The sequence below is a fragment of the Podarcis filfolensis genome, assembly GCF_964270895.1.
Source record: "Podarcis filfolensis genome assembly, chromosome: 1".
NCBI lineage: Eukaryota > Metazoa > Chordata > Lepidosauria > Squamata > Lacertidae > Podarcis > Podarcis filfolensis.
Window position 1 is genome coordinate 106,499,536 of NC_139604.1, and position 24,076 is coordinate 106,523,611.

At 45.4% G+C, this 24,076-nt stretch overlaps 1 protein-coding gene across 3 annotated transcripts; it reads left to right on the forward strand.

Moving 5' to 3' along the window:
• The first annotated feature begins 6,641 nt into the window (after positions 1-6,641).
• VASH1 (vasohibin 1) lies at positions 6,642-22,772 on the forward strand. 3 transcript variants are annotated; one of them, XM_083575795.1, is made up of 8 exons: positions 6,642-7,396; positions 7,669-8,063; positions 14,027-14,115; positions 14,918-14,974; positions 15,781-15,855; positions 16,447-16,828; positions 18,406-18,518; positions 19,972-22,772. In XM_083575795.1, the coding sequence occupies exons 2-8, from the start codon at positions 7,797-7,799 to the stop codon at positions 20,042-20,044; spliced, it is 1,056 nt and encodes a 351-aa protein (XP_083431921.1). In that variant the 5' UTR covers positions 6,642-7,396; positions 7,669-7,796; the 3' UTR covers positions 20,045-22,772. The 3 variants fall into 3 exon arrangements, with proteins under 3 accessions (XP_083431921.1, XP_083431920.1, XP_083431919.1); XM_083575794.1 differs by having other exon boundaries at positions 7,703-8,063; XM_083575793.1 differs by having other exon boundaries at positions 7,056-7,396; positions 7,700-8,063.
• The last annotated feature ends 1,304 nt before the right edge of the window (positions 22,773-24,076 follow it).

Sequence of the window (24,076 nt, forward strand, 5' to 3'; positions counted from 1 at the left end):
TTTAGTCATGTCCGACTCTTCATGACCCCATAGACCAGAGCACACCAGGCACTCCTGTTTTCCACTGCCTCCCGCAGTTTGGTCAGACTCATGCTTGTAGCTTCAAGAACACTGTCCAACCATCTCGTCCTCTGTCGTCCCCTTCTCCTTGTGCCCTCCATCTTTCCCAACATCAGGGTCTTTTCCAGGGAGTCTTCTCTTCTCATGAGGTGGCCAACGTATTGGAGCCTCAGCTTCACGATCTGTCCTTCCAGTGAGCACTCAGGGCTGATTTCCTTAAAAATGTAGAGGTTTGATCTTCTTGCTGTCCATGGGACTCTCAAGAGTCTCCTCCAACACCATAATTCAAAAGCATCAATTCTTCGGCAATCAGCCTTCTTTATGGTCCAGCTCTCATAATAATAATAATAATAATAATAATAATAATAATAATAATAATAATAATTTATTTGTACCCCGCCCATCTGGCTGGGCTTCCCCAGCCACTCTGGGCGGCTTCCAAAAAAAATATTAAAATCCTCTAATACATCAAACATTAAAAGCTTCCCTAAACAGGGCTGCTCTCACTTCCATACATACTGATCCAATACAGGGTAGAATAATGCATCTTCATATCAAGTCGTTGCATGACTGAAATGTGCCCCCACTCCCAGAAAATGCAGCATTCAAACCTTGTCTTGATTCTGCCTTAAAAATCTCTCCAGTAGCCACAAGATGGCCCCAGAGGCAGCCATGAATGAATATCGGGACATCTCTGGGGTTTATTAATTGTTTAAAATGGCAATCATTTTTTGGCAACTGCTTTCTAAATGTGCTTAAAATCCAGAAACCAGAAGGCAGTTCTTCCAATAAGCAGTTCGAGAATTACGGGCAATGAAGCTATCCTTCTGGGAAGCTTGTGAACAAATGACTCAGACACGATTGCTTGCCTTAGAAGCATTTATTCCTGTTTCGCTCTCTGTGCCCAATCTCTTCGATGGGAAATGTCTGTCACATCACAAGTGAGATGACACCAGACGGAAGTCCCATCTAAACAGCTGGAAAAAACACCACAATAACTGAATAGAGAAACAATTTTCTAGCCTAGATTTTGAATTTGCGACTTCACAGTTTGCAGTATTAACGTTAAAAAAAATTGTGTGATGATTCACAATTTAAGGCTGCAGTGCTAGACCACCTTAACAGCTGGAAGTCCGGTTGAAATCAATGGAATTTACATCTGATTAGATATGTATAGGATTGGCAGTCTACAGTTAGAGGTGGTCCCCCTCCCAGCTCCAGTGATTCATGATGAGTTGTCAGCATCCTGGAGTGCTGAAGTCTTCCACTGAGTATTTGCCTCTTATGCAGTTAAAGATACAGGAGTCTGCCAGGTGTGTGGTCATCTTGATGCATGGAGTTTGTCAGATTTTGAATTCTTATGATAATTCATTTCATCACTAGTTGTACTGGGTTGCCAACTGTTTCTTTTTGCTTATTGCCAGTGCTTTTTTCTGGGGGGGGGACGCAGGGGTAGGGGTGCCCCTAAACATTTTGTGAATCTAAGTTTGGCCTCACTGAGGGGCAGCATTTCAAATATGAATAGGAAAATGAGAGCACCCCTAAACGTGTGGTTTTCTTTAGAAAAGAAGCACTGCTTATTGCTTATTTATTGTGGCCATCTATCAATCTAGCTAGCTAGCTACTGATTCTAAAAGTTGCCAATTTTTTACTAGCCTCTGCTCCTCTGCCAAGGATAGCTCACCGTACAGCTTATTAGTGGGTAATAATGCCTGTGTCCATGGCATAAAAAGCTTCCATTGCCAATTTATGCCAGTGAAGCTGCTAATAAAAACCTATTAAGTAGAGAGGGCATTTTCTGGTTAGTTGGCAACCTTATATTTAACCCTCCCTTTCACGTCTGCTGCAACCTCACCAACACCAAAGTGCCTTCCATTGACTCCAACGAGGAGTGGATTTCAAACTTAATTGCCATGTAAAGGGTCGTTTTTGGAGCTGGCAATAACATTCCTTGCACTGTGACCTCCCCAATCAAAAATCACATGCAAACTCTCTCACACACATCACACAGTGCAGGAATTAGGCAACAACTTCCAAAGGTCGGTTGGTGGGAGGCGTAGCTAGTAGGAGCACCAGGGCAGCATCACTGCCTTCATCACATCTTAGGTGGCATGAATCCCCCTACTTTCATGCAAAGAAGTGGAGGAGAAGGTCAGTGCTTCCCAATCTATGGACTGTGAAGCCTGTGCAAGTGTAACCAAAAATCAAAAAAGACTAAAATCTTACATTTTAACACTTGGGAATGACAGCTGGCCACAAAGTGCTCATATAACCATATAACACCGGTCCTGAAAGACCTACCTTGGCTCCCAGTACATTTCCGAGCACAATTCAAAGTGTTGGTGCTGACCTTTAAAGCCCTAAACAGCCTTGGCCCAGTATACCTGAAGGAGCGTTTCCACCCCCATCGTTCTGCCCAGACACTGAGGTCTAGCGCCGAGGCTGTGAGAAGTAAGGTTACAAGGAACCAGGCAGAGGGCCTTCTCGGTAGTGGCACCCACTCTGTGGAATGCCCTCCCAGCAGATGTCAAGGAAATAAATAACTATCTGATTTTTAGAAGACATCTGAAGGCAGCCCTGTTTAGGGAAGGTTTTAATGTTTGATCTTTTGTTGTGTTTTTAGTGTACTGTAGGGAGCTGCCCAGAGTGGCTGGGGAAACCCAGCCAGATGGGCAGGGTATAAATAATAAATTATTATTATTATTATTATTATTATTATTATTATCATCATCATCATATAGGGAGTTGTTTTAAGTGACTTTTACAGCTTGCTTGCACATCAGAGGAGAGCTGTAATAGTCACTCCAAATAACTTCCTGGGTGAACTGTCACCGGATCTCCCACCAGGGTGAGTTAAGAGTTTAACCAAGGGTGATTTGAAGTTTACTTAGTCAAGACTTGTCCACCTCTTTTCTGCGAAAGAAGCAGAGAAGTTTGAGCAGATGCAAAACTCAATTGCAGCAGTTGCCTGTGCAAAAAGAACAACAAATCATTAATCATTGAACTGTCATGTGAAAGGACCCTCAAATATGGAAGCGACGTTTATCTGATTTTAGCTTCACATCACCAAAATTACTCAGTTACTACTTACTATCTTGAACTTGCTAATGAAGCAGTAGCTGTGGCTGATGTCATTTGGCAATACATATTGTTACAGGTTTGTGGGTGCCCTGAAACACTCTGGATTCCTGGACCCTGGGGTTTTATTGGTGCTTTGAGAATTAAGATGAGCCGACAGATGTTGGATTCAGCAATGTAAAGAGGCAGGCTAGCCTTGTTTTTCTGGACCAGGGCATTTCCGAACAAAGGCCAGTCATCAACCTGTGATGTCGTATGTTGGTTAGTTGGTTAGAGCATGGTGCTGATAATGCCAAAGGTTCAATCCCCATAAAGGATATTCCTGCATTGTGGGGGACTGGACTAGAGGATCCAGCTCTATTACTCTATTATTCAACTCATTGGGGAAGCCATCAGTCGGGCAAAGCCTGTGCAAGACAGGCAGAGGTGGGGCTCCTTTTCCAGCAGTGTGCAGTAGTGGACAGGGGAAGAAAAGGTTTAGGGTTTCAGCTTGGATGACATAGGCTGAAAGAAAATTGTGGTATTTTGCAAAAGGTTTGAAAAGCAGGGGAGAAGGTGGAGCCAGCAGAAGTCTTGGCAGGCTAGCTGGGACAAACCATTTTTCAAAGAGACCCACAGAAGCTGTTTAGCTGCCTTTGAAACCAATGTTGTGCTTCTGTAGAAAGCAAGCCCCCCTTGAGATGTAACTGCTGGAGATGCCTCCTCAGTAGACTCAGGTTGTCAAATTCACATTAACAGCGGTGTTTAGTAATTTTTTGCTTGAATGCCTCAAGTAATGATTATAAAATAGGCAAACTTTGCAATTAAATGCATGCAGCTGATTGTCAATGAATACTTATACTCCAAAACTAATGGGACAATAAATCAATGGGTCACCAAAGCAAGTAAATTTGGCCTTGTGGGTCGCCAAACCAAAAAGGCAAGGAACCACAACTTTAGAAAACTTGATCCTAAGCTGCTCAGGATTTTAAAGGGAATGGCCAACTCTTTGAATTGCACCCAGAGCTGGAAATGGGCCAGCAGAGCTGACCAAGACATTATGGTGCCTGAGGACAAGCATCAAATGGCTCCTTCTCTCAATCTACATATTTATTTATTAAATTTATATACCACCCTTCATCCAATCATCATAGGGCAGTTTACAGTATAAAAACATAAATATTTGTAACATAATAACAAACAGAACAATAGTCGTCATCGTTGTCGTCCTCCCGCAAAGTTTAAAAGGCCACCAAATGAAGGTGTGTAGTCCTTGAGGTCAAAGCTGGTCAAGTTTTTTCTGCCACCTGAGGCAAAATAAATAAATTCCCCAAGCACCTCTTTCCCTCCCTGGCTGTGAAGATGCATTGATAAATTGAACTGAACAATTTGCTGCCCTTTTGTGACACCCACATTCAGCTGCCTCTGCCTAAAGTAGCTGTTGGGTACCTAATGGTAGGGCTGGCCCTGTAGACCAGCAGATAGAGAATCATGTCAGAGTCCAGGGGATCCAAAGGTTTTTCTCTTAGACAACTGTGCCATCACTTTTATTAGCAAAGAGTCCATGCCCTGCTTCTTAAGTGTCTCACAAGCGCTTTTTGTGTAGAGTACAGGAATTTTTAGAATGCCCTTTGGACATTTGCAACTCTCAGATTATTTCACAGGCCTAAAAAAACCGCTGCTGCCCATTAAATAACAAAGCAGAGTCTCTTCTCTAGGATGCTTGTAGCTCCATTTTGTGAGGAGGAGACAAGCAGCTGTTCTGCCCAAGCAAATCTGTGACTGATTTTGTTACATTGCATATTTGCTCAGGAATGCATAACATAATAACCTCTGCCTTGTCCCATATATATTCTTACTAAACCAAAAAACTCTCAAACATTGTAACCTTTCCTCACAGGGGAAATCCTTCAACCCCCTGATTCTGGTTACTTTTTTCTACAGCTTTTCCAGATCCTGACTTTTCCATTTACATCAACAATATGAACATATAGAAATGCATATTAATCATCCGTGTTCATAACCCTGTTCAGGCTACCACAGAAATTTCACTTTACATACAATATGGGGAAAGGGAATACACTGAGTTGAAGTGGCATAGTGGGGGGGGGGCAGAGGGGTGGTTGCCTTGGGTGCAAAATTGTTAGGGGTGCAAAATTTCAACACCCGGTGCTGCCTCAAGGCAGCTGTGTGCTTCTGATGCTATGCTCCATAGAAAACGGCTTCACCATGTGAACCAGGAAGTAACCTCTCCAGAGAAGGAAAAAAATTCCTCTTATCTCTGTGGCTGCAATGACACGAACACCATTAGGCAGTTGAATGCACTTGCGTACTGCGTCAGTTTCCCTCCCTCTCACTCACCCAGCCCCGGGCACTAGCAACCCATGCTACACCACTGGAGCATTGGGTCCATCTAGCTCAGTCATTTTTGCATTCACCATCAGTGACAGTTCTGCAGGGTTTCAGGCAGAGGCCTCGCCCAGCCCTACCTCCTGGAGATGTTGGGGGTTGAACCTGGGACTTCCTGCGTGCAAAGCGGATGCTCTGTCCCTGAGCTACAGCCCTTCCCCATCCAGAAGAACCTTCCACAAGGCCAAGCTGCCCCTTGTTTGTAAGGCCAGTCCTGAACTCCATGCCTTTTGTGACATGCCAACTTCAGATTGCTTTATTTGTGTGGACCAGGGAATTCCCTACACACACACCCTTGCAGCATGGTCACTAGTCACATGCAGTTGTGTATCATTTTCCAGCTGGGTGGGGGAAAACCCATTCAGTTAATGGTTGGGAATCTGAACTGAAACGCAAGCATTAATGTGCATTTGTACAATAGTGTAGCTCTTATCTTTTATTTCTGTTAACAAAATTTATATACCGCTTAATTGTCAGAAAACACTCTAAGCAGAGAACACAAATTTAAAACATTACAATTTTTGATTATAAAAACAATTAAAAACTGGTATCTATAACATTTCAGCGATGGTTAAAACCAACGTTACCTAAAAAGGAGATAAAACACATGTAATTTCTACATGTCTGGATAGGCGTGCCTGAACTAAAATGTTTTAAGCAGATACAGAAAAGAATAATTCATTCATTCATTCATTGGAAGATCACAGGACAGTTTACAATAAAAAAACACAATTCTTTATAGAACAATAACGAACAAAAACAATACCCGCCCCCATGCAGAAGCCTGTCCTCAATGCCAGCAAGCTCCGCCCTGGAGCAAGGGAAGTAAAACCTGAAGACAATTGCCTCTGAGCATGTACAGAGTGCCACTGTAACAATAGCCCGTTCCCAAAATCCGGGGCTAAGAATACGCAGCAGGGCGCGCGTCTTGCTTGCAGCTTTAGAAAGGGAAGGAAAGAAGGGGGCTTTGGGCTTAGAGACACCCCTCCCTCTCTCCTCTGCCGCTCCGGCTACAACCAAACTTGCAGCAGCCTGCCTGATTTGAGGCGGGGGGTGTCACTGTCCCTTTAACTAGCCGCGGCCGCCAGGAAGCAACGCATGCGCAGGGCGAGTTTGGCTTCAGGGGTGGGTGGGATGGAGGGAGAGAGACCCAGCGGCGGCCGCCCCCCGGTGTCGCCCTCGGGCGCTTGAGCACAGCCAGCACCAGGCTGGTGCTTATCTATTTTTTGCGCGAGCGCTTGGGCCCGAGGCGCCGCCTGCAGGTTCCGCAGACCGCGGCCCTCGCGCGCCGGAGGAGCAGCCACAGCAGCATCTGCCCCGCCGGCTCCTCCTCCTCCTCCTCCTCGTAGTCCAGCGGGCAAAGAGAGCCGCTGCCTCAGAGCGGGCGGGCGGGCCTTTGTCCCTCCGGCTCAGCCGCACACACGGCTAGCGGGTCTGGCCGAGAGGAAGCGAGCGAGTGCACGCGCGCCCCTTCCCCGGCTTCTCTCCCGCGCGCGCCCGCCTCGCCCCGCAGCCGCGCTCTTGGCATTGTGACAGGAGCTGAGCTCACCTGCCTCGCAGCCGGCCGGCTTTGGGCTGCGCCTCAGAAGGACCCCGAGAGGGTGAGAAAGAGGAGGAGGAGGAGAAGAAGCACCACCCCGCCTCCTTCTCCCTCCCTCCCTCTCTTCCCTTCTGCAGCCGGCAGAAGAGCGGCTCCTCCGCTCGCCTGCGCCTGACTCCCGCTGCCGCTGCCGCCGCCGCCGCCGCCGCCTTTTGTTTGGCTTCTCTCAGCCGCCGGGCGGGCGGGCGGGCGGGCGGCGAGTCTCTCCGTTGGCTCCCTTGGGATGGTTTCGTGGACTTGCTGCTCTACCGGCTGGCGATGCCCTGCTAGGTGAGTGAGGAATTTCAGATTGAATAAGAATTAGGAACATTTTTTTAAAAGTATGCATTTCTCCCACCCCCACCCCCCAAAACCAACCTCTAAATCCGCATCATTGCTGCGCCCCTGCATGTGAACGGAGGGCGATTTCGTGCAATCACTTCGGGGCTCCTCCGCCCTCCTGGTTGGCGGGCGGGCGGGCGAGTTTGGCCCTGGGCTCCCCTGGGCGCTGCGGGCTCCGGGCGTGAATGAGCCACACCCTCTTTGTCTCGTCTGTCTTCAAGGGCCTCGGCTCGCTAACTGCCATGTCTCCAGCAGCGGCCAGCTCGGGCCCCAGCAAGCGCCAGAGGCCCGGCGGCGCGGCGGCGCCCTAAGCGAGCGGGACGCCGAACCGGTGGATGCGGCCGCCGGCATGTCGGGCGGCAGAGTGGACGGCGGGAGCGGCGCGGCCGCGCATCGGAGGTCCGAGGCCAGCGAAGGGGTGGCGCAGAGAGACGAGGAGCAGGAAGAAGATGCGGAGGAAGATCTCCGAGATGGAGGAGTCCCTTTCTTCGTCAACCGAGGCGGGTTGCCCGTCAACGAGGCCACCTGGGAGAGGATGTGGAAGCACGTGGCCAAGATCCACCCCGAGGGAGAAAGGGTGGCCCTGAGGATCCGGGGAGCCAGTGACCTGCCCAAGGTGAGAGGGAGCTGTTTTGTGCAGGACGAAGGCAGGTGTGAACTGAATCTCGGAGTTAAAACGCCAGCGAATGAATGAAATGGGAAGATGGAGGGGGAGGGGGAATCTGGGATTGAAACCCGGCAATGTCAAGATTCTAGTTCATAGTGAGGAAGGAGGTGAACTGCAGAGTGAGCATGCAAACTGCTGGGGTTCCGCCTTTGCATACCTGAGATGGTATCAACAGGTCTTTGATGTTTTTGTGTCGTCTACATTAGCGACTTCTTGATTGTTAATGGAGTCAGGATCTTCCATAGCAGCACAAGAGAATGCAGAATTATTGGAACAATCTTTGGGAATGCTCCCTGTTTTGATGAGGAGTGTGCTCAGATTGGCTCCAGAAGTGCCCTTTGTGTGCATGAGTGATTGAGGTAACTCAAGTAGCCTCTGATAGCATTATCCGGCTTTTGAACAACTTTGTTAAAATATTAATGCTGAAAGCATATGAGGTTGGGACCTGTGCTGGGGTAAAGTAACTGAATAACATGCACATCATCATCCAAGGCTGTATAACTGTGTGTTGAGAATTGACTTGCAAAAGGGCTACAGAATCGGCATACTGCAGCTAATTTGGGCTAGAAAAGGAACCGTTTTGAGGAAGAGACGGTATTAGGAAAAATTTTGCCATAATTTTTATACTGGACGGATGAGGCTAGTATACTACTCTTGATGCCTACAGTATGATATGAAAAGGTCTCAAAGTCTCCCTTTGTCCTGCCACCAGGCACGCAACATTACAAGAGTTTCATTTATTGAAAGAGGAGTGCAAAAAAGGCACTTCAGGCTCCCTGTTACACCATTTGATTCCACTGGAGACATTGTGGTTTCTAAAGGGCAACATATAGATACTACATTTTGTTAAAGGGCAATGCACAAAATAGAAAAGCTTCAAATCTGTTGACCTGCCGCCATAAGAAGTCAGATAATATGGCTTTTAGTGGGAAAAGTTTATAGCCATTGCAACATTAAGCCGATCAAAGCTTTGGGATTTTGATAAACTCTGGGGATTATTATTATTTTTAAATGCAGTGGAGGAAGCCGGCTCAATTCCAGTTGTGTTCAAGTACAGAGGAGAAAGAGTTATTGGTTGCTGTTTCCACCTGTTTTTTAAAGGGCACAATAACTTATTGGAGGCTATTTCTGCCCTTCCTTTTAAAGAATAAAATATTAGTGAAACCTATGTGACTCTCCAAAGATTGAAGAATCAGTATACTGATATATATTGGGGGGAGTGGGGCTAAAGCATGATCTTTGAGGTAGTCCAGGACACCGAATGGGTTGGGTATTTCTCAGATGAACCTCCATGAAAGTGTGGAGGAGTGGCTACACGAGTTAAGCCCCAAAACATCATAAAACCCTCCCCAATAGGAGGTTCCCAGAGAAGGCGCTCTCAGCTTCCACACAAGAAATGCTTCAGAATGCATTGTAAAACGTACGGCTTCTTATAACGGTTCTAACCAAAAGGTGCTTTCAGAACACCAAGAGAGCAGTATGCCACCTGTATGAAGGCAACAAAGTGTGTACACAGACCAGAAGATGCATTTGCAGAAGGGAAGGCAGCAAATGCACTTTACCATTGTATGTGTGTACACACCCACAGACTAAGGATTGCTCTTACTTGCTGTGTGCTGAAGGCGTCTCTGAAATGAACCAACGTAGGAAACCAAATTCCAGATCAGAGCAGCCATCTTATTATGTTGTGGCAAAAATGACTAGTAGCCGTCAACATTTATCATGGTCTGAGCTTGGTCAAGGTGCCTGAAGTGATCTAGACACTAAATGCATAGGGAAGATTCAGGAAAAAGAGTTGCAAAAGAGTTGTAGGTGCCAACTTGTATCAAATCAAATAGTATAACATTTAATGAAGGCAGACAAAATGTGAATGCCGCTTGGGTGGTTGGGGTTTTTAATAGAATCCTGCAGCCCAGACTGAGGTGCAAAGAATGGATTCAGGGTGGACCGGATACCTCTAAGCACATGCTCAGCCCAGGAATTTGTGGCCAGTACTAGAATCTGGCGCACAAGTTCTTTCACAAAAACATTCACCCCACCTCAAGCACACACACACACCCGCCAGAACAAGATTGGAGGTAGGAGAGCTTTCTGGGTGTTCCTAGTGTTAGACAATTGGCAGCCAGAAGCTCTTGCTGATCTACTGGAAATTGGGAAACAGGAACAGAAATGGCCAAAGTTCACTTATTCACCCCATGTCCAAAGTAGAAATCAATCCAGTGAATACAATCAATGTTCACTGCTGTGGTTTCTTTTAGTCCACATACAATATGTATTGTGTTTCCTTTGCACTGAAATGAATGAGGCGCAATAACACAAAGACAACATAACTTGAATAATTTACTGTGTAAATTATGTAGCAGTTTTTGGCAGAAGGCAAACTGCAGTGGAATGGAAACAGTGCTGCGTGCAACTGATATGGGGCAGGATGGGAAGCAATGCCTTTGTACATCCCTAACTGCCAGTCACCTGGAGAGCTACCCATACATCTTCAGCTACGTTCTCCACACCCTTGATCTAGGGAGATTCCTCAGTAGCATGTGATGGGATCCCTGTTGTGCACCGACAGTGGGGGAAAGTTTCCAGGGGTTTGCAATGGTAGCAAGCAGTTAAAGGTGCCAAAACCAGAAGGTTTGCCACATGGCTGCATTTTCAAGTAGTTTCCATGCTGAGGACTACATGCATGAGTGGGACCTTGGCTGCAGTTACCATGTATGGCAGATGGTTAGCATGTTTGCCTCAGACAAAACAGCTGTTAATAGCGAGTGCAAGCAGTATTAAGTGGAGTCCACTCTACTTCCCCATTTCAAGAGTGCTGGCTTTCCATCTGTCCTTGCTCTCCCCAGACTGCTGTCTCCCTTGGCTCACCCAACTCAGCCAGCTGGCATTGCAATGCACCCAATGCCCCCAATGCTGTCTTTCCCTTCCTCATGCTCTTTAGTAAGGTTGGGTAGCTTTCCATAATTTATTTATTATAAAAAATCCAATACACAATTCTCTGGGTGATGTGGAGGAAGTTTTTGGACAAGTTTTTAAAGAAGAAGAAGAAGCAGAAGAGCAAAATAGATAAAAGACCATCCAAATGCCACCATATCATCCATAATGAGCACAGAGAGCAAAATCTAATAGCAGCCACAGCCACTTGTATCAAGTGGTCTTGATCTCAGAAAGCTAAAAACAGCCCAGCTGCAAAAGGTAAAAAAAAGTATAAATTGTTCAATGTAATTAATATTAAAATGTTATTTTAAAATGGGAGAGTGTTAAATAGTTGTGGGAGAACAAAAAGTTGTGGTGTGCAGAAAGGCCAATTAAGTAGGTGCCATGGAGGTGTTCCTCAGTTGGGATGAAGTAGGGTCATGGCTGCATCCATGGAGTAACTCTCTGTGCTTGAGCTTGAAGGAGCACTTTAGAAAGGGGCCTCCATTGATTATATTAAGGTACAGAGAGGTCCATAAGGGGAGATTTGGGAATATGGTTATAGAAGATCCAGAAGGACTTGTTTATTATGAAAGAAGTGGACAAAAGTGCATCTCAGAGTTAGTACTGGGCTATATTATGTACCACCTAAGACCACATTAAAGGTACATGATACTTTATCATTGTATATTATTGCCAAATGTTTTCCCTAGATGCTTTGAGATTTAATGCTAGAACACACTAGACCTGCCAAATCTCCACAGTTCCAAAGCATCTCTGTGATATTTTTTTCTGCAGACTTCATATCTGGATGAGATCCAGTCCCAAGTTCTCAGAGTCAAACATGGGTGGCTGGCAAGTCTAGTAGTTCAATGCCAGGAATTCACACTTAGATTTATGGTTTTGTCTGTATTACAAAATGCAATGTGAGTATTTTGTGTGGGAGCGGTTGCAAACTAACAATGGTGTTCACTGTCCTGCCTCCGAGGAAATATATTGCAAATCTTCTACAATGTAGACTCTCCAGTAAAGCATTGTCTTTGCTGGGGCCCCTCTAAACCTTGACCACTTTAATGTTGCATTAGGTGCCCAGTTATCTCTGTTGGTATCCTACAGTGAATGCACACTGCCCGTCCACATGGAGACCATCTTATTACATGCAAACTTTTCTGCTTCCTTTCAGATATTCCCCTGAATGTGATGAAACAATTCCTAATCATGTTAACTGGCTCTGGAATCAAACTTAAGAAGAACAGGCTTTCAATCCTTGAAAAAAATCCAAAATGTCTAAGACCAAACAGCCATGCATTTAAAGGGGGGAGGGGAGGACATCGTGTGGACACCCCTACATTAAAGGGGAGAAAGACAGGTGCAAATCCACATTTTTCTCTGATGTGGACAAGCACACTGTCTCTTCTTGGCTGTGTTGCTGACTTCACTGAGTAGCCATAAGCACGACACTCTGCTTTTCAAAGCTCTTCAGAAAGGGCTAGCCGCCACAGATTTATGTTTCCTTTTAGCAGTTGCTTGGATCAATTAAAGCTTTTGCTTGGACATATTTTGAGTGGAAAGCAGCAGGGCAGTGTCCCAACAAAGCATTAACACAGCTTATCAGTTAGCTCTGAGATAAAAGGGACAGATTACTGTCTCTCATTCTGCCCTCCCTCCCTTTCACTAAGTGAAGACTAGGATCCTGGATAAAGAGGAAACCTTAACCTAGTCTGGGCTCCAGGCCCAGGTTTGTGTAGAGTATACTGGATTCCTCATCAGTTTAATTGCTTAAGCGAAGGACTAGTTATAGGTATTAGGAGATTCTTCTGCACTTTTAAGTGGTTTCAGTTACACTGGGAATATTTCATATGCGCTCGAGGTAAATCAGATGGGGAGAAGCAGCAACAGCAACTTTTGCTTCTTCCAGCAGAGGAGGACGCAACCAAGAGTACTGTTTTTTAACACAGCTGCAATTTAGATAAGGCACAACTTCTGTATGGATTAGGTTGACTAGCAACTCTTCTAGTATTTGGAAGCTTGTGTGTGGAGGTTTGTTGCTTTTTAGGTTTTTGTGCCTCCACCATTCACTTGTTATCTGTAGCTTAGCTCCTTGGCTTAAGAAGTGTGGTTTTGATTTAAAAAAAGAAAAAAATCTGGAATCTCCCAGGCAGTTCTCTCCTGTACAGCTCTTACACCTTAAAAATGCCCAAGTGCCTGCACTGCATTTCTGGAAGCCCATCTAGCATTATCACTTTGCTTGGCAAGTACATTTCAGCTCTCCGTTTTCTCTTTCTCTGGTGCACACCCTTTCTGGAGAAACTAATAACTGCTAAATGTTGCACCCACCTGAAGTCATAGACCTTTAATGGCTCTGCCTAAGGGCTGGTCTCGGTGCGTTTAGCATGCTTAGCTTTCAGACCACAGCTCATCATCTTCAATAGTAACAAGCTCTACAGCACTAGGAGTGGCTGTAGATTCTCTAATTCCTACCCCTCATTTTATTCACCTTCTGCCAAGAGTGACTGCGTAATACTGCTAGCTGGGACTCCTGCGCTGTTGTTCCCTAAGAGATGTGAAATGTGTTCCTCATTCACAGGAATAATCTGTCCATTTCACCTGCATCTACTTGCTGCTGCTACTTGTTAACGTTGGCATAACACTCCTTAAGTCTGTGATGCACATTTTTTATTTCTGCTGCAGCTGCTTTCCAAATCACTTTGTGGTATCCTCCCAGCTCATCCTGCATATCACAGCTCTTTCCTTTTTTTGAAATAATCAGACTTCTCTTTTAGCTTATCTGAAAATGGAATAATTCTCTCTTGCTTTCTTGCTCTGCATTACTAACCTCAGGTGACCGGTAATAAAAATGAGCTATTCCGTGTGGTTCTGTGGAACGATGATTCAATGTGCCTTCGGTGCTGTGTCTGGGTGTGGGCTGTGTCTGTAAGTTGATGTCTGTTTGGTGATCTCATACCTTGCCTCCACCCTCCCCCTCTTATGCACAGATTCCTATACCAAGTGTGCCTACGCTCCAGCCGTCCACTCTTATCCCTGAGCGCCTGGAAGCTGTACAGCGTTATATCAGGGAGCTTCAGTATCCTTTTAACCTCTGCCACATTGCCAAGGAATGAAAAGGGAAGCTGGGCAAGTTCCCTGCTTTGACCACAAAAAAGAATTTCTGCCTGCTTGGCACTTTAGACCAACTGGGGAAAGAAGCCCAGTCCCGTCCCAAAGGAAACCGCTGTTTGTGGTTTTGCCATCTAAAACTAGCTTCCTTTTGTTTGTTCCCTTGGCATCTCAGCATCCTCTGTGTAAGCAAGATGAAGTTAATCCATTGCAGGCTTCTGGTATGAGAAATGCATTTTACTTGATGCCCATTGTGCAATCCAAAAGGAGGAACTCTGCATTTAATTCTTTGAGGAAGGTCAGGGACAGGAGATAATGTGCTGCTCTCCTCTGCCTAGCTTTGGTAAGGAAGAGGGATTTAACATGTTGCTGAAGGCTCTTGGCTATGCTAAAAGCCAACTGTGTAGGTGCCCATAACTGCAACTGGCAGCAGTGGGAGCTTTTCTGTGGCTGCATGGCCGGAGAGGGGATAGAATTTCATTAGTATTGTGGCCAGAGGGAGAAGGGTTAAACTTCTCCATGCACAACTGCAGCCCTGATGAAAATTGGGAGCTGTGGACTTGCTATTAAATCATAAAAGCAACAGCCTTGGCATGGTTTCTAATTACGCATCTAGCATTACATCTAGTTTGTCCCAGAGCACCCAATTTCTCTTTTTGTTGTTTTTGTGCTGTTGATGCTTTGCTAGCTAGGAGTTTTGTGATTGTAGCAACTTTCCCCCCTTTTGTCACCTCTTCCAAGCTGTGTGGCCCTTAATTCCTTGTTCCCAGGTACAATCACACTGGGACACAGTTCTTTGAAATCAAGAAAAGCAGGCCTTTGACTGGGTAAGTACTATCACTCTGAAGTCATCCCTGTTGGATCTTACCTTCTCTGAAGACTCTACTGAGGCTGGCCAAAAGGCCCAGGCTGAGCTCTTTGTTGGCTGATGTCTCAATGACTTGCCTCCCAGGGGAGGCACAGCACAAAAACTGAACTCAAGTTGGATGCAGCTGCTTGGAGTTTTGACTTCTTGCCCAAACTACAGTACAAGAGCACAGTACTCTTCCAGATGCTGAGGTCCTGGAAAGTATGCATAATAGTCTGTAAAAGAGCAAGGTTCTGTCTTTATTTTCTGGATTTATAAGCCTTACACAGTCCATATACTTCCTGCTTCAGTATCCCTGAACTCCATGCAGCATAGTATCTCGGAACCTCTGTCATTATTGATGTCTTGCTTATATAAAGACGTTCAACTCATTTAATGAACACTGGAGCTGCACATTCTTGATTACACGTGGCTTTTTGCAGACCTCCATTCCACCTTGCACTTGTTCCTCCTACCTTGGGACATCAAATAACAGAAGAGGAACACCACGGGTTTGATCAAAATAGAAATTAATCCAAATATATGTGCAGGGTGCAGTCTGGTTTGGAAGATGAATTGTCACTGAATTATTGAAGGGAAACTGTGTGTCATCAGTGAGGGAGAGGGATGTGGTGAGGAACTGAGTCTGAATCAAGGGTTTTCCCTCCGTCCTTGCGCGACCAGACCATTCTGTCCTCTCCCAGACCATTCTCTCTACCTATGTTCTGCTTGACACTAGCTCCCCCCCCTTAATTCTCTTGCTCCTCCTGTTGTCTTGTTCCATAGGCTGATGGATCTGGCCAAAGAAATGACAAAAGAGGCTCTGCCAATCAAGTGTCTGGAAGCTGTGATCCTGGGAATGTATCCTTTTCTCTCAGGGGAGTGTGTGCATATCAATTCAAGCACAGTAATTTCAACAGGATGGCTTTAATACTGTAGCATTTGAAGCCCACCATGTCATGTCCTGTCAAACCAGCTAGCAAAATACTTCTGGTATTACCAAGCATTCTATTTGGGGGAACAAATTCTTACTCTAATAATAATAATAATAAAATATTCAGGAGGTGACAAAAGACCGACATCAAGGAAGGGCATGGTGAGTTTCCTCAGGCAGGGAGTTCTCTTGTGTCTCAACCAAGAAGAACCAAATGAGCTTTGTACCAAATAGCCTTTTTGGTCCGCTGATGCTTCAGGACTATGCCCAAGTACATGACTGCATGTGGATATCACTTAGAGGAGAAGGTCCCTCCAAAGCAGACAGGTCTGTTCAGCTTGTATCTTCAGGTGAGATCAATGGGGTTTGCTATCTAGATCTACCTATCTCCATAGTCCTAAGAGTAGGACATAATCAACCAAGGTGGCTAAGATATTGTTGGAGATGTGGGGAAGGGCCCTTACTATATTCTTCTTTCTGTTGTACCACCTGTTTCCTGAATGCTTCACCATTCACAGTTACCTCACCAACAACATGCCAACCCTGGAGCGTTTCCCCATCAGCTTCAAAACCTACTTCTCAGGGAACTACTTCCGCCATATTGTGCTGGGAGTGAACTTTGGGGGCCGCTACGGTGCCCTGGGCATTAGTCGGCGTGAGGATCTCATGTACAAAGCGCCCACCTTCCGCACGCTGAGCGAACTGATCTTTGACTACGAGGAGGCCTACCGGCGCTGTTGGCACACCCTGAAAAAGGTGAAGCTTGGCCAGTGTGTGTCCCATGACCCACATAGTGTGGAGCAGATTGAGTGGAAGCACTCCATCTTGGATGTGGAGAAGCTGGGCCGTGAGGACTTCCGCAAGGAGCTCGAGAGGCATTCCCGTGACATGAGGCTGAAGGTGAGAGGGTGGGAGGTGGTGTTACCTTGCAAGTAGTTTATTAACGCTGAGTTCTGTTTGCTGGGGTCAAGCCTTAAAGCCAAAAGCCCTCGGTTGAGTTTGTCTAGTTCAGGGGTAGCCAACATGTTTCCCTCCAGAGGTTGTTGGACAATTACTATCATGACCATTATAATCATTATTCATTAAATTTGTATACTGCTCTTCATCCGTAGATCTCAGGGGTGGTTCACAGCATAAAAATACAAGGTAAAAACGCAAAATGCATAATAAGAAAAAGAACAAACCAAACCAAACCAAACCAATAACCTTCTCTCCCCTCCTACAATTAGCTCCAATCATGCCTGACCATTGGCCATGCTGACAAGGTCTGATGGGATTTGTGGAGGACACCGTGTTTGCTGTCCTTGAATCCTCTTACTTGGATGCCTGTTAATGAATTTTATATGCCATGCTTTAAGGCAAAGTCTTTAAGAGTCTCTTGAGTGCTAGGCAGAAGTGGGCTAAGGAATGGAAAGGAGAGGAGAATTGTTTGCTTCTCCATTGATCCAGGTCTCAGATCTGTCTGTTTACTCCATTTTTATATTGTGTTTTTATTAACAAACTGATAGCCGCAGTATCTCGTTTATTCTGTAGATGTACCTAGGATTCCATCAGGCTGCAGCAGACGGAACCAGGGCTACTCTCTCAGCTCTGATGAGAGAGCAGCTTGCTTTGGTTCCTCCTCTCCCTGAACTGTTTTATATTCCAGTTGGTCATTACATAATAGCTACTATATTTCTGTAAGAATTGGTGTGTAATTTGCTTTCCCGTGCCCCCCCTTCCTTCCTATCTCCTTTTTGTGTGGTGTCTTTTTAGATTGTAAGCATCTGGGCAGAGACCAGTTTTACTGATCATACCTAAGCCACTCTGGGAGACTTTCTAGTGGAACAGCAAGGGGAAAATGCTTTAAATTAATAAGGTGTTGATGTGAGATGATGCAAGACAGCTCACACTGTAGTAAAATGCATGCAGAACCACCAAGAGGTGGCACAGTAAAATGGCCAAGAATATGAGCTGGGCCATCCCTGATTAAAATCTTACTCTGCCATGCTCTGCAGCCAATCAGAAGCTGCAGAAGTCCCATTGGATGTTCGGCTTCCAAAAATAGTTCGCAAACCAAAACAGTCACTTCCGGGTTTGCGGCATTTGGGAGCCAAAACATTTGAGACCTAAGCTGTTTGAAAACCAAGGTATGAATGTAAAACCAAGGCTCTCCCCATCCTGGTGCATTCCTCTTTTGGCCTATAGCTCCAATCAGCCCCAGCCAGCATGACCAATGGTCCTAGATGGTGAGAGTTGTAGTCCAAAACATCTGGAGATTTGCAGGTTGAAGAAGGTTGATTAATGCAACATATTGGTTATATGCTTTGAACATTTCAGAAGGAGCTATACATAGATGCTTAGTGTTAGCATTCTCCGCCGTAACCTCCTTCTCCTTGCTCTTAATGTTTACTGCACTTGTCAGATGTGAATTTACATGGCTGCTGTGGGAAGAAGCTAATGGCTTCTACTGCTCATTGTCACTTTCCTCCTCCTAGATCAGCAAAGGAACAGGGCCACCATCGCCCACCAAGGATAGGAAGAAGGATGTGTCATCCCCACAGCGAAGCCAATCCAGTCCACATCGTCGCAACAGCCGGACAGAACGGCGGTGAGCACAAAGGATGTTGATTCTATGTAGATGACCAGTCCTGATGTGGGATTTTTGTCCCCATCTCTCTCCTCATTTATTCTTATTCATTTCACTTATGAATCACTTCCCCTGAGACACTCCACAGCAATTTGCAATATAATAAAAATGTATTTGAAACAGTTGCCTATATAAAAACAGTTAAAGCAATTGAATATAGAAAATGATTTATATGAAACAGCAATAGCATATACAGTGGTACCTCAGGTTAAGTACTTAATTCGTTCCGGAGGTCCGTTCTTAACCTGAAACTGTTCTTAACCTGAAGCACCACTTTAGCTAATGGGGCCTCCAGCTGCCGTTGCACTGCCGGAGCACGATTTCTGTTCTCATCCTGAAGCAAAGTTCTTAACCTGAGGTACTATTTCTGGGTTAGCGGAGTCTGTAACCTGAAGCATATGTAACCCGAAGTACCACTGTACATACTATTAAAATCTAATAGCTGTAACAACTTATTGTAGTTTAAGCATGCAAACACATCTGCAGTGCACACTTTTTGAAACTTCATAGGTGGTTGTGAGCTGAGGCACATGTCACAAAAATTTACTTGCATCTTTTGGGTGCATACAGCCTCTGATTGCTACTTCAGCAACACCTCACTTTCCATCTGTTTGGATGTTGTGAAGTTGATCATAGCACCCACCAGCAACTTTGTTACGTTTATTTCTTTGCCATCTTTGAACTTTTAAGTGCAGCTCCTGAGTGGAGCCCTCAGTCCTACAGAGCAATTCTGCAGATGTTTATTTAGGCATAAGCCCAACTATGTTCAGCGGAGGTGTGGGGAATCTTTGGTCCTCCAGATGTTGCTGAACTACAGTTCCCATCATCCCTGGCTGTTGGCCATGCTTGCTGATGCTGATGGGAGTTGTAGTCCAGCAACATCTGCAATGTCAAAGGATCCCCACCTCTTCCCTAGCAAGCATGTGTTAGGATGGCAGCTTCAGTGTTCCACAGAGTTGGGGCAGACATCTGCACCTGCTTCTAAGTCAAGGAGGTCTTCTCTCCCTGATATGCACAGCAGAAAATAAATCCATGCCATCTGCAACCTCACCCACTCCCCTCTGGCTTGGCCAGATCACCATGGGGAAGCTTAGCAAGAAGCTAGCACTACTTCCAGCCTTCCCCAAAGCTGCCACCATCTCTCCCGAGGTCCCCCGAGGGTAAAGCGGATGGATAGTTGGGGACTGAAAATGTGGCTGGCCAAGCCAAGACTTGGACCTCTACCTGAACTTACTCTTTGAACATTCAGCATGTCCAGTTGGCTGAAAATCCCTCCCATCACTGTAGTAGCTGGGTGGGGCATTGAGAGGTGCATATTCAACCCTCTCTTTGACAGTTGGAAAAGGTTCTGCACAACGATATTCCATTTCACTTGTGTTCCTCCCTTTCCCCCTTTCTCTTCCCTACCCTTTAGACCATCTGGAGAGAAGAAGCCTACAGAGCCCAAAGCTATGCCAGATCTCAACGGTTACCAAATCAGAGTATAAAGAAGTCTTCTCACCATTCAAGGATTGCTTTCTGGACACTTGTTTGGACCGAGTCTGCCCACAAGGGGCGCAAAGTGTGGGGGAAGGGGCACAGGGAGCATGAAGTGCTGTTTTCCTCCGAGGTATTTCCTGCAATGCTGACCTCCCAGAGCACTATTCTGTGGGGTACGGGGCATTCTGGGAGTTCGCTTCTCTGACTTTTAAAGGGGTGATTTCCTCCCCCTTTATATATATATTTTGTAATCCAGCAGTTAAACAAACTGCACAAGCAGTGGACTCTGCCAGTCAGTGTTGCAGTGTTGTACAGTATTGGTAAGAAAAGTCGTCTTTTTTGCTGAGTTGATGGCGAGACACTTGTGTCCGCCATCCCAATGGGAACTGAACTTCTTTTAATCCCTTTAGAGGGGCATATTTTCCACCCTTTATTTCTGAAAGAATCAAGCTGGTATGAGGCCTCGGAGAAGGAGAAGTAGTGTCTGGAATCAAAAAGCTGAATCCTGTGGAAGAATTTTTGAATTTGTACCTTCTGAGAATTTTAATATTTTTATCGAGTTGGAGTGAGGAGAAAGCAAGCACCGTCTTTGCATATGCCCTGAAACCACCATCTTGTACTTCTGTTTCAAATGATGGAGTGCCTTGTATGATGAGAACAGCGCTCTCCTGCAGTTCCTGCAGCAAGGTGAAGCTGGCCGCTTTGATGTCCCAGGAAGTGAGCCTTCATAGCGGGCAGCTCAGGAGACATTTCTTGCATGCAGAAGCCAAATGAAGGATAGTAGCATCTTAACTGGCCTAATCGTGGCCCTTGGCCACTGTGATGCATTCAAGAGATTGGTTGGAGACCAGTTTTCCATCTCTTTACTTTCTGGTGCTATTCTGGTGTCTCGAGTGAATTGGCAGAGCATCATAGCCTTTCAAAGTGGGAGTGTGATGTGGATGCAAAGAGCAGATCCATATGACTTGACTCCATAAGTATTTCTCCCTTTTAAAGAAAAAAGGATGCTTTGCGCTCCCTCTCTTTTAGCAACACAACCCTTGCTCGTTCTCTTTATCAAGGTGTTGAATTGTTGTTGTCATTTAAAGATCACACACTGATTATTCTTAAGGTATACCCATAGCCTTTTTTTTAATGCAGATAGTAACATATAACTGGGGTACCAGTCACATCACATCCTGTGGATCTATCACTGTTTGTGCCCTCTTTTCTGGTCCGTCCGTGTGCCCACCACCTCTGCCAATCATATTCTAGATAATGAAAAGTGTGGGGTTTTCTATGTCTGTCCTTGACTGAAGCCTTGTGTTGCCCTTCTGTCTGCCATATGTTTTTAGCGGAAAATTTGTGCCAGTGCACCTGTAAATCCTTTAAAAAAACTTAAGCCACCTTGTTAATTAAATGTGGTAGCACCTCTCAGTGCTCCATCCATGTCCCTTTCTCAAAAAACATGGATAGATAGGTGGGCGGGTGGCTGTGGGTGCAGTCAGGACAATTTCAGCACTTAATTTAAAGGGGGGGAATCTCTGCATCTGGAATGGTCCTTGCAGATAGTGTGTATGCAGAAGACATGCCCTGGGATGATAAAGGATGATAAATTGAAATGTGGGGAGGACTAGTATGGCCACAACCTTAAAAGAAGCCTGCTCTGCAAACAGGGCTGAGATGTCCCTCCCCGGCAGCAAGTGAATCTGAGATGCTGCTGCGACAAATGATACTCGCTCATCACTCATCCCTGTTGATTAGCTGATGGCCTCCTTGGGCTCAAGTGGCTTTCAGAGCAGTGTGAACTCGTCAGTAGCTGAGAGAGGGGACAGTGCACAAAAGGGCTCATGTATTATGTAAGAGACGCAGCTTAAAGCAGTGAGGGGAAACCTGATGCTCTCCAGATGGTCTTCTGACTCCCTCTACTCCTAGCCAGGATGGTCAAAGGGATAATGGGAGTTGCAGCCCAATAACTTCTGGAGGGTTGCAAATTCCCCATCCCAGCTTCAAGAGTGCAAAGCACTTGCTCCAAAGTATCATGTTTCCTAGTTCTCTGGTTCCATAGGATTTGTTCTGGTTGTGGATTTTCCATCATCTTTTCCAGGAAGTCTGATTGCCTTTTACCACTCTTCCATCCCCCCCACCCCCCGACAGACAATATTTTCCAGGTTTTTACTTAAAGAAAAAAAGCAACTCTTTTTACTTAACTGCCTTTCTGTAGCAGGATTGAGCTGGTCTTCCTCTTGACTAGTGAGCTGCTGCAAAGTAATTAAGCATTTCAGAAGATGGTGTGCTGTGGGTGTCTCTAGCTATAGGGCCAGGGAGTGTTGTCTGTGATCAGTATTTTATTTGTGAGTTGTGGATGGAGGAAGAGGCAATATGGTGTGGGGCCCAAAGAGGAGGTGAACATCTACAGTATGTTAACATAATTGGGGTGGGGGGGCGTGGGAGTTCACACGGGGAATATTTAACATGTCTTACTACAATACAGAATGTGTACAGACACTTATGAGCCAAATGCAAACATATCATGTTAGAAAATGTTCACAGATTTAAAAAATAACAACACTTTTGGAGCATTGTTTAAGGAACCATCCAACATGCTTGTTGCCTGTCTCCTTTTGTGTCTCTACAATTAAGAAGAAAAAGATTTTAAATATGACTGGATCATATTTATATTTAAAGATGGATGTTCTTTTTGTAGTTCACATTGAGCCTAATTTTAGGTAATAAATAGTGAAATTCTACTGAAAACGAAGCCCGTATTAATCCATCAGCAATTGCCTGTGTTGAAATGTCTGAAACATACTCCTCTTTAGAATAGTGGGTCCTCTCATCAAACCCCTCCAACTATCCCTTGTTTTTTTCTCTTTCCTAGCTTGTTAACTGCCAAGTTTATCTGCAAAAGAAATGCATCATGGGGGGGGGGGCGGATCACATTCATTACTGGGGCCATGAACCTTTGGTGGCTGAGAGATGAGCCTTAATGTTTAGCCATCCTCCAGAGCTGGAGAAGTTGAGCCAAGTTTCAAGATTAGATGTAAAGGAGGTTGGCATCCATCATGTGGTCCTTGAGGTGAACTGATAGTGATCTCTCTGCAGGAAGACCCTTATAAAGAAGCAGTCTAGGTTTGGTGGGTTGTATTGTTTATGAAACTTGCAACTAATGAGAAAGTAAACATTACACATAATTGGAACAAGTGTTCTTTTGCAAAGCCATGTAGCAGTCTCTGCCTGTTTTTTTCTTTGTTTTGTTTTCTTAAAAGACTGGCTGTAAACAGAGAGAATGCTTTAGTTGGCAAGCTGGAACAGACTCTGCAACCACCAATTCAGCTCTGGCAGAGGTGAGAACTGGGTATATTTGCAACAAAAAGGCACAAGGGGAAAACAGTTTTAGTGATCTTGAAGAAGAAGAGTTTGGATTTGATATCCCGCTTTATCACTACCCTAAGGAGTCTCAAAGTGGCTAACAATCTCCTTTCCCTTCCTCCCCCACAACAAACACTCTGTGAGGTGAGTGAGGCTGAGAGACTTCAGAGAAGTGTGACTAGCCCAAGGTCACCCAGCAGCTGTGGAGGAGGAGCGGGGAATCGAACCCAGTCCACCAGATTACGAGTCCACCACTTTTAACCACTACACCACGCTAGAAGAAGCTGTTTGCTTTCTCTGCTGAGCTTTATAATTACAGCAAAGGGGGCTGTGACAGAAGGTTAGGAAAGAACTCATCAGTTTTCACCAAACTCATGGGTGCGAGTGTTTTGAACCACTGGTCCCAAAGAAGGATGTCAAAAAATGCCAGAATGACCAGTTCTAGTGCTTTATTAAAAGAATGGTATTGACTTACAGCAGTTGAGCCTGCCAGGTCTCCCTGCCTTTACAGATGTTGGACAGACACCGCAGCAAGGAGATGGCTTGCCCATACACCCAAGCAAACATTCATGCCTTCTTTCTACACAGAGCAGCATACGTCACTCTGGCCAGGACTTCCCATCACTCCACCTGCCCAGATGAGGGCATAGGTGGCAAATGCCCAAGTCTTACAGATAGTTTCCCTTTCT